The sequence below is a fragment of the Aphis gossypii genome, chromosome 2, assembly GCF_020184175.1.
Source record: "Aphis gossypii isolate Hap1 chromosome 2, ASM2018417v2, whole genome shotgun sequence".
Lineage (NCBI taxonomy): Eukaryota > Metazoa > Arthropoda > Insecta > Hemiptera > Aphididae > Aphis > Aphis gossypii.
The window spans coordinates 67,856,483-67,868,537 of record NC_065531.1 but is presented as its reverse complement, the minus strand read 5'-3'; the positions used below and the strand labels follow the sequence as shown (position 1 = coordinate 67,868,537).

The following is a 12,055-nucleotide window of genomic DNA, read 5'->3' as shown; positions in this document are numbered from 1 at the left end:
ACGTATTTATTTTAGGTATTATGAGAGACGCCGTGTTAAATGTTCTATCCAAAGCATAAGAACACTTATAAACGCTGCCTACACGTCATGATCTTCTACGGTCTTATTAAAATAAATAAAAACCATATTTTCACTGCGTAGTAAGTATGCGTCTAATAATTTAATTTACCTATACTATTCATCTTTTAAAATTGCATTATTAATTTGATGTTGAGATAATAGTACACTGTAGAAATCTATTTAGTAATATTCACATAATTTTATATATTATTTGGTAAATATTATACATATTATACGGTAAATACGTCATCGGTATAATGGCTTTATTTGATTATAATAAGTATATCGATTATACGTATTATGTCGTATATCTTATACGATTTAGAATAATAATTTTACTAATACACAATAAGACTATATTATGACATTTTGCTGGTTGCTATACTGTAATCCCGAATATTATTCCGATCCAAAAGTTTTAATAAAATTATTACTCTTCCAAAACTAAAACGCACCATGTTAAAAGGAGTAAAGACCAAATATTAGTGTTTGAGATCATTCTGATTTTATTTCAAAACAAAACTTGTCTGGACTTATAATATATTAAAATATATATTTTTTGTATCATTGTGTTTATTGATAAGTTTATAAGATAGAAATATACAAATTATACTCTGTGAATTATTTTTAGTAAAAAATATATTCTAATTGTTTTAATGAAATGGAAAAATTAGAAGTTATGTTTTTCTTTATTTTATTTTTTTAGTAACAATAATAATTAAGAGGCAAATGAAAAATTCAATTTAATTTAACCTAATTTATTATATTTCTGAAATATCCACTGAAAATAATTATATAATAATAATTAATAGATATAAAGTATAATTATAGAAACTCGATATAAAAGCTGCTACACAATATTGTGTATTAAATACTTAGAATTTATCTTTTTATTTTTCAGGTATATTTTTTCTTGAAATTTCAATAATTAGTTCCATTTCATATTTTCATTTTGTGAAAAATAATTGGAGTTCATTAATACACGTTTTTAGTACATTATTTTCAGATATTTTATTTAGAAAAATTGATAAAATATCAATTACATTTATTTTTTAACTGCTAACTATGCAATGTGCATTCATTTTTTATTGTTTTTTAATTGTGATAAGTTTATTATTATAATTATAATGATTAAATTTTTTTATTTTATATAAAGTATAAACTAAAATAATTATTTGCCACACAAAAATTAGTAGATACGTATTACTTATCCCAACTGTATCATAAAATATATGTATGAACAAAAACCGTTACCTATGTAATAATACATATTTATTTATTTTCATAATACAGTAGAACCTCAGTAATTCGAATCAGTTGTAGGCGAAAAAAAATTTGAGTTATCGAAAATTTGACTTATAAAGGTTCGAGTTATTGAGGTTCCACTATAGTAGTATGTATTTTATTTAGATAAAATCCGAGTTACAAACATGATTTTGAAATAATTAAAAAAATATTTGTGTACCTAGTAAAAAAAACGAAAATTTTAGTTTTTTTTTTTATATTATGTATATAGTGATGGCATTATGAAGGAATGGAATTTGGGAAGGGGGTAATTTTCTCCTGTCTGATTTTAAAAATAACTCTGATCACTAGACCTGACGACAGTTGTATTTAATTTTGTTCTGAAATTCTAAAAAAATCTTAAATGACGACACTTGAAAAAGTATTATATTATTTAGCGTTTTGTGTATTTTTGCAAAGTACAATACCTACCCATTTATTGTGCTTACTTTCATACAAACAACATAACCGTAGTATATAAGATAACTGTTTCCGATGAGAATATTATCATATAATTTTAAAACTATATTCTGTTGTTATGTAGGTTAGTTAGTGAAGTACGATGTAACATAATAATTTGAAAATTAATTCATAATAACTATAATTAACAATAAAACAAATAATAATAATTACGAATAGACATACAAATTAATTAATTAGTAACACAATACAATAGGTGTCCTGAGATGGGAATTTTCATCAGTGGGCGTTAACTAGAGATGCGGAGAAGGGTGGTTGTATTTTGACCATATATTGTGTTGCGTAATAATATGGTAATTTAAACGTGTGTTACTCTGCAACGCGTGTATAGATATATGATTGTCAATTAGAGTAATTAGCCTTCACAACCACACAAATTTGATTTATAATCAATGAATAAGTAACCTTCAGGTCATGGTTGATTGAAGGCCATGAGCACGAGGGACACCCTGTAATTTTATATAACGGCCTACGCATCTTTTTTGATTTTTTTCAGTTTATTTTTTTGATCATATGATAATACACCATCCTTAACAAACTCGCTAATCATAAAAACCAACGTTTAAACATATTTTTTAAGATTAAATTTATATAATTGTTTAAAAAGTGTTGCAATTGTTTAGATTTAATGACGATTTATTACGATGGATAAATTTATGAGGGATTGTTGATTTTCTTACCTTAACCATAGTATATGTACTGAAGGTACTCTACGAGTATCCGATCAAATTATTATAAAACCAAAAAAATATTTACTATGGTACTATGATGCCATCACATAAATCAAATAATTATATTCTTAAATAATACATATGAATATTTAATTGGATTTATTATTAGAATTATTTATAACCAACGTAGTTAATATCTTTAGTCTGAAAATTAATTATATTGTCATTAGATTAAAAGAATAGTGTGTAGTTTATGTACAGTAAAATCGACTTAATGTGTATATTTATTTTTATTTTTTATTATATAATTAATATAATAATGTATATAAATAATTCTGATGTTTTTATTATATTGAAATGCATACCTTTTATCATTTTTATTAGGATGCTATAATTACTGCAAAGCAGTTATAAAGTAATGTTTAAAAATTAAATTTATAACAATAAAATATAATAGTTTTTAAGACATACATTATTCAATTTGACCTAAATGTAAGACATTTTAATTTAATTAGAAAAAAAAAACATACATAAACAACTTCTTTTATTTTATTTTGTATTCATCACGAGTAAAATATGTTATAAATTATTTTTTATTCCCTCGAGTATTAAAATAAAATCAGTATTTTAACATCGAATGAAGCTTAAAACATTTATTTTATTTAAAAAACAAATTTATTTACTAGTATTTTAAATATTTATCAATTGGGACTACTATTTTATTGATAACGTATGTAATAAGTAATAAATAGGCTACCCATGTTATACCCCATATAAATAGGTACGCTAAAATGATCCCCTTAAGTACTATAAATGTGTCAATATTTAGCATAATACTCTTTGTTTGTTGAATATTGCACCAAGCAATAACTACAGATGAATAGATTTATCGTTTTATGCAGATTATTCCTAATATACTGAGAAAAAGTATTTTAAATTTAAAATGTTCGTTTTATACTCATTAAAGTTTTTGTTTATTCAGTAATATGTATAATACCTATGTATAGTAAATTTATTAAAATGATAATTTACATACTATAATGATTTTTTGGTCTTTAAGGGAAAAAATATTTATGTTTATGAGGAATTAAGGACTAAATATCTGTAGCTTTTTTTTATAAGATTACTTCAAGATTAGCCATCAACTTTTATTATGTTTTTTTAATGAAGTTAATATTATGAGATTAAGGTTTAAAAAATGTAATATTTTAAATTGTATTACACATCACGAAACAATATACAATTCACGATCTAAAATGAACAAAAACAGTTTTACTCAGTTCATACTACTAATACGTGTGTTTAATACAAATTCTGTAGTTTCAAATTTATTTATGTAAAGTTGTAAGTTGTTTACTTTTGTTTTAATTTGGATATTATAAAGAATAACTATAATTTTTGACTTCAAATTTCGTGCAATACAATATTTGATAACCTAATAATTAACAATAAAATAATTACAAATCGATACATTAACAATATAGATTTCAATAGTTTCAAACATAAATTATTCATTTATTTGATTATTATAAATCCATTGTTTCAATCAAAAGTTAATCCAACAATAATTTTATTTAGTTTTTAATTAACTGTACGTATGCTGTAATTTATCCAAACGAAAATGAACACGTTATTATTATTATGATTATTTATCAACTTAATACTGCGATATTTCGTTTGGAAATATTGACCGCTGTATTAAAATTTTATGTTATTATCGCAAAGCATTAATAAATAATAATATAGGTAGGTCCTAAGTGCACTATGGCGAAGTACCATGCTCGTTTGTGCTGTTAAATTGCATAATTGAAACGCCGTGTAACGAATACCACGTATGTTGCCCATCTAACATATTTATACTAATACTTGGACTGTATATAATATGTACAGATTACACCTATACAGACAAATATAATGGGAAATATAACTCGTGAGATACGTTGTGTTTTACGTGGCTATTAAATAAATTACAGTCACGATAAGAAGCAGTAAATTTTTAAATATTGTAACCACGACTGAAACACAATAATATTTATGGACAATAATGCCTGATAACGATTTTTCACATACCGCCAACCACAAACTTACCATTCAATTGATGTGAGTTAGTTTGGTTCTAATAAACTATTAATTATATCGTAAAATAAAAAATAAATCGTTACCAAAAATCTCGTACTTCAGGTAAATAATACAAATTATTATTTACATTCTGTGTATTACGCTTCTATGCTGACTATAAATACATATTATACGAAAATTCCTTTTTTTCGATTCAATATCATCTATATACGATTTAAAGTTTAAACCTAAGATTAACTATGATTAATTTTGTTTCCCGAAAATCAGTCATACACGTATTTATTTCGCTACGGTAGTTTCGAAAAGACGTATATATTGTTGTAAATTAATGAAATATATTTTTACGATCGTCAAATAATCTCAAAACGAAGTGAAGGAAATGTTGATTTTACAATAATATGATCTCGTTAGATAGAAACTTTTTTTGAAGAAAATACGTTTCGTAATGACATATCCGTCATTGATGGTTGTCAATATTGATCTTATAAGCAATAAACAGAAAATAAGTTTGTGTACTAAAATGGTCGCGAATTCATTTTTTTTGATATGTATAACAAATATGTATTTTTATTTTTATTGTTATAATATCACATTTTTTTCTCGTAAAAATATTAATTGAAATTTTTTTTAAACATTTAAAACATTAGCTTTTAATTATAGCTAGACAGAATTACTATACAAATTATATAAATTAGTTTAATTTCGTCAATTGTTTACACATTTATGTAGAACAACTTCAAAACTATTTTAATTTTTAATTATGACATAATGTTATTATATACACCGTTTTTATACTAATATAATAAATATTATACTCCTATCTGATTGGTTTATTTAACTTCAAACTACAATACAACATGTATCAAAGTCACATTTTTATTTTTAATAAATATTAAATGATATATACTTACGTTTTACATAATATTTTAAATTGAAAATATTGAGTTTTAAAGTATATTATTAAAATTATACAACTATTATGTAAACAATAAATTATGAAGAGTTATTTTTATAAGAATTTAATAATATACTACATTCTTCAGAGAATGTTCTATTCACGAATCTTCTGTATAAACACAAAGCTGGATTGTATCGCTGAGAAAAATTTAAAATAATAATATTATATTATTATTTTAATATAAAGAACATGGATAACCTAATCTAACCCATATTAAATTAAAAAATAAAGTAATAATAACTGAATGATATTGAGAAACCGTCTGGGTAACCTCCTCATAATCGCACAAACAATATTCTTTTGACATAATTATTAAATATTTGAACACAATCATAAATAATAATTAATAAGTCATCTAAGCCACCGTCTGACATGTTATATATATTTTTAAACAATACTCTATAGCAACGCTTCTCGACCTTTGATACGCGGAAAGCTTAAAGGTGGTACACGAAGAAAATCTCCCTTTACAAAAATAATTGGAATGAATCATTATTAACATTAAATATAATATTATTTGGTTTATTTTTATTTTATATTAGCTGGTTATATATATATAGAAGATCATTTGTAATCGTAGCAATTAAGTTAACGATAATCTATTTTAATATAGATATAAATCGATAAACTCGATAAGACGTATTCTTATTTAACAATAAAACGTTTTTACATTAGTTCTTTCAGTTTATTCACGAGTGCAACGCGAGTCGTTTGTATCAAGTATTTTTTATACTACTATTTACAACACTAACCGTCCTATTAAAGTAAATCATAATAATTGTAATAATAAATAATGATAGTACTTATTTTATTTCTTACTGTGCATTAAATACTTATAATGTCATAATCCTGCAGGTTAGGTTTAACCTGCATAATAAAATAAAATTTTTTACATAAAAAACAAACTTACACATTTTTAATAAACAAAAAAAAAAAATAAAAAGGTTATTACGTCAGGTGGTACTGAATACAAAAAGGTTGAGAATCGCTGCTCAGTAGCAAATAATATGTGCTTATATTTATATACATAATTCTTCTGTATGTGTGTATGTGTCACTGAACTCCTAAACGACAGAACTGATTCTAATGACATTTTTCGTGTATTTGAGTAGGTATCTTGGTGGTTTGGATTTACATTTAGACCTAGCAGATGTCGCTGCAATCAGGTCAAAGGAAATGTTGACATAGATATGTCTTAAAAAAAACATGTGTGAGTCTTAAATGCCAATTATCTCAAAATGCAATCATCCAATTGTTATCCTTTTTTTAAAATTAAAAATCATACTACACATCAGGTTTTAAGTATAGTTTTATGGACCTAACTCTTGTTTACAGAATATTAGCGATAAAATATAAATATATCAATGGCGCCATCTGTCCAATAAAACTAAATTTAAATTTAATACGAAAAATTTTAAGACTTTCACAATCTAAGTCGATATTAATATAAATAGAAGAATTGTAAATAATATATTAACTTAATTTTTTCAGTTAATTTTAAAATAATTTTATTAAAAATATTCCAAAAAAAAATTAACGATAACTGATAGGTATACTGAAGCCGAGATACGGTGATGTATCACCATGGAAAAAAAGTTTTTAAACTCATTTCCTACTCACTAAATTAATATTTAGCAAACTATAGTTATTCATTTTTCAAATAATCGGCAAGTACGCATACAAGCACATAAAGGTATAAATGAAACGATGTGTTGCCTGTAAACAACGAGTATAAGTTAATATCGAATCGAATAAAGTTTGAATCACATAAGAAGTGTAATTTTAATGAAAAATGAAGTGCAGGTGAATAACTGTTGTATTTTTTGCTCCCGTGTAAGCTCCGTAAACAAGTTATACATCTGTACCCCTGATCACAAAGACGAATAAACGAATAACTTGCAAAGAAATAATAGAAAAGCGATAGAAACTTTAAAAAAAAAAAAAATATTTAGTCTGACACCTGTCAACCGAGTGAAAAATAATTTTTAAAATATACGATATGATCGAAAAAATGTTCATGGACAATACTGGTTATCGTCTACACATCAAAACAAAAACAAAAAATATTATTTATATCAACATTCAACACAAGGTACGCTAAATATTTACATTAGACAACCACGAATACGTTTTGTATGATCAACGAAGTGCACGAGGGAAAACTAGTACGTTATATTGTAATTTTATTTTAATTTCAAATGCATTCAACAACATTTTTATTAGACAGACAATAATTTACAGAGTGCACTCCCTCGACAGTTTTTCTTCAGTTTTGCAACTATAACTGAAGTCGTGAGGAATAGATAGGTTTATTGCAATGGATCGATGTATTTATTTTTAATATCTACTCAGTAAACTATACACTTACGAATATTTTCTTATTGTTGAGGTACCTGGTGTTTATCTAACGAATATCCGAGGGTAGAACAGATACATTCCTATAATACACAATATTTTATTTTGATAATAATTTTATTTGAGTTCATAATACAACCCTTGCACTATCATATTTCTCCAAAAATAAGTTTGTTGTTGTAATATTTTATTTTTTTTTTTTTTTTTTTTTTTTTTTTAGTTTAAATTTCGTTTAAAACTGGTCCTCTGTTGCTAAAATATAAGTCTCAATTTAGTATTTCGTGTAAAAAGTATTTTCCAGTATAATAGATTCAGTAATCTCGATACAGATTTATTTAAAAAACATTCTAAAACACAGTAGTTAATACCTATAGTTAATTTCAAAATAAATTGTATTAACACATCGATAGAATAATTTACATTGTTTTTAGTAATATTAATCCAAGTGCAGACTATTTTAGTGGTGGGATTTAACAATTTTATACGTACCTTGAGCTGATAGCTTTCGGTGTAGCAAGCCTTTCAACGGAAGTTATGAATAATTGATATTTTATTTATTGAACACCACATATATTATGGAACAATTTTTCCAGTATAATCAATATTATATTTTTGCATATAAATTAATCACGAATGTATTATTATAAATTAATGAAGAATTATTGTAATTATACAATTATTTTAAAGTTAAATTTCTTATAGATTATTCGAGACGCACCCGATTTTCATAAAAATCAGATCAATTAATTTACATTTTTAGTGATTTTGAAAAATTATATTAACATTTATTTAAACTTTAAAAACTTTTATAAAAAATTGTACTTAAGTAAGTATGTGTTTTCAATATTTTTAAACTACTATTACTAAAACTTAAGAGAAATCTTGTTTTTATTTTCTAGTATTTTATCCAAGTTAAAGTTTTAAACATTTTATCCACATTAATCGTTAAAATATTTCTAGTTTTATTTTTATTTATATATTACAACACAATTTGTTTTATCAGTAAATCCACTTTTCCTTAATTTATCATTTGCACATACCTACACTATGAAAATTTCAAAATATTAAGCTAATTTTAAACTGCATATACAAAGCTCAAAATTAGTCTAAATATTTTGAAAACTATAAAAGGTGGATTTACAAAAAAACAAACATTCTGTCATATTTAAATCGAAAAAAAATTTTAATATCTATAAATAACACCTAAACGGTCAACATAATATTTATTGAAATTATATCATCTAGAAAATTCTTACATAAATATTTAATGCAAAATCCAAGTCCCTACAGTTATTTATAGCTTTAAATTTCAATAAAAAACAAAAAGTATATTTTTAAAAGTTCTAAGAATTGTATGCTCTAAAATACCTTATACTCAATTTAATAACAAAAAAGCAGACACCACCTACAAAAATTTAAAATTCAAACATTTATAATATTCTAAAAAGTTTTTTTGTGTCTGTCATCACCTTCTTTTAAAACACTTATCATTATAAATAAGAGGAACTAATACATTCATCACTACTCTACAAAATAAAGATTTTGAACGAAAACAATTTTATTAAAAAATGAAAATTGATTATGTTAAAAACAAATATTACAATATTCTTGAAATATAATATTATAGGTATTGTTCTTTATACCATTATATGTTTTCTACGACTTTTTCAGATACCTAACAATGCAAGCGATGTATGTATGTATCGTATACCAAATTTAAAGATAGTTTGTTGTAGTTATAAAATTAAAAGTAATAAAATAAAAATGTTATTTGTAGTACATAATAATACACTTAACTGATATCTACAGTGAAAATTATATCTGATTTTGAAAACTGAAAGAGTTGTAAGATGTTAATAAATAATGTAAAATCATTAAGATATTGAAATTCCATTAATATTTTTAAATTTACCGAAGTTATGGTTTAGGTTTTAGTTATCTGTAATTTAACTCGATATATACACAATACACATACAAGTTGCTTACAATGACTGATAAATATTAATACATACGATTAAATTAAATTATTACCTTTCTGAGAAGTTCAAAGTTATTTTAATTCTGCGCCAATATAGTTGTTTTTTCTCGAGTAATTTGTAATATTTATTTATAATAGACATTGTAATCATATTGAACATCCTCCGTATATTTTTATTAAGACCAAACTGTATTATCCAGAATACTGAATATTATTTATATTTAAACAATAAAAACTAATTATGCTCTTTTTATACGAAGAATTTATTGTTTTTAATATTATGAGAGTTGAACTAAGTTTTCATAGCATAATAAGTTCCAAATAATACCTGAAATTATTGTAGTAAAGTATAATACAACAAAACAGTACAAAATAAAATAAAATAATGTTTATAAATATTTCTACGCTACTAGTCGTATTTTTCAACAAAAATAAACAATAAATTCTTCGTTAACAATTTAAACGTTATGTTATGTTTGTATATATATATATCAATAAGTACTGCGTTCTGTAGCAGGGCACAGCAGGGTTTATATTATATTATTATAGCATTAAATATACGAATCAAACCCGTTTGAGACGGTGTCTCGCGCAATACAAAATTCTGAAAACAACATTCGTCACTACATTTAAAGTATTTACACACAGATGTTGTGATTTTTTTTTTTAACGAAGTCTTAAAGTTTTCACCTGGTTAACTGTTTTATATTGTGAAAACGGGTATATTATTGTTCTGGGACGGAAAAGATTTAATGAAAACGTTAAAGTCACGATCTCGATAATATTCTTATCGACAGAGGAAAAAAGTTCGTGGGTCGGTTTATTAAACTTAACGATAACGGTTTGATAATACGATGATATTTCAAGTGAAAAGCGATACATTATACAGCCACCACGCGGGGACGTAATTTCTGCGGTTTTTCAACAGTGGAGTCGCGCGCTACGTATTATAATATGTACGATAAGCTAGTCAATTTTTTTGTACGGGCTTCAGCGAGTCCCTTCCTGCGACCTTGTCGGCAGGCCGAAGTAAAAGAATAAAAATACAACATTCCGACGTGAAACATTAATTATATCTGTCTGTTATTTCTATTAAACGGGATTATTGCAATGTAAACGAATATCGTCAAAAACAGACGAATTTGCTGTAGGTAGATTGATAGATAGAAAAACCTCTACGACAAACAATCTTTGTATCTATTGTACCTAGAACGAAAGACTAGTCAAAAGCATTCGCAGGCGTATTAATAATAAGCGCTTAACTAGAGATACGTCGTACACTAAACATCGGTTTAGGTGATTGTTCGTTGAGCTTGATTTCGGCATAATAAGAGACCGACACAAGTGGGTTGTCCTCGAAAGATTTATTGGGTAGCCACTTTTTTCACCTCTCCGAAAACACGCTCATAACATTCGACTTCCGAATACACCTACCAGCCGTATACCGCATACGCACGTGTATAATACTATGACAAACAGGTACGCGCGTTTATCCCGCGCGACTTCGAAGGATTTACCTGCTCTCGACTTTCTTCAGACGTACCCTGTGGTGGGCCAGGAACTTCTTGTTTACCATGTCCAGGGCCAGGTCGACGGCAGGACCGCACCGTTCCAGGTCGAACGGCGAGTCCAGTTTGGTGGTCATCAGCACTCCCACCTTGTACTCGACGAAGCCCCCGGCGGCGGCCTGCACGGTTAGTAGTGGCGGCAACAACAGCAACAGCCACGCGGACACCGCCCACCCCGTCGTCAACATCATTCGACGGCGTGTAATCGCGTGCGACCGGGTGAAATCGCGTGCGACGGTGATGCGGTTGCTGTGACGGCGACTGCGACGGTGGCGACGATTGCGACGACGACGACGACGACGGCGGCGGCGACGATGACGACGACGACTGCGACTAAGGTCCGCGACGACGTGGACACCACCGCGAAAGGATCGCACCGGCCGCCGCCGCCACCGCGTTCGTCCACGAGGCACGCACCCGCCCGCGCGCATGACCGTTGCGTCGCCCCGCGCACTTGTTGAATTTCCCGAGGGCTGATTTTTCATGCCCCTCCGCCCGCCGCATCACATCTGCAGTAGTGGTTCGGATGTATAGTACTATTACGCAAGCCACCGCTGCCGCCGCTGCCACCAAACTCGTGTCAACAAGTGTACATTTGTACATTGTACATATATGACGTATA

The 12,055-nt window shown here is 27.1% G+C and overlaps 1 protein-coding gene across 1 annotated transcript in view; it reads right to left on the bottom strand.

Annotated features, from left to right (window-relative positions):
• LOC114122213 (atrial natriuretic peptide receptor 1) overlaps window positions 1–11,807 on the bottom strand; it is a 59,037-nt gene extending 47,230 nt beyond the window's left edge. The window contains exon 1 of the mRNA XM_027984807.2: window positions 11,383–11,807. Within this exon, the coding sequence (XP_027840608.2) occupies window positions 11,383–11,624 (242 nt within the window). The 5' untranslated portion in view covers window positions 11,625–11,807. The remainder of the gene's footprint in view (window positions 1–11,382) is intronic.
• Window positions 11,808–12,055: the final 248 nt, after the last annotated feature.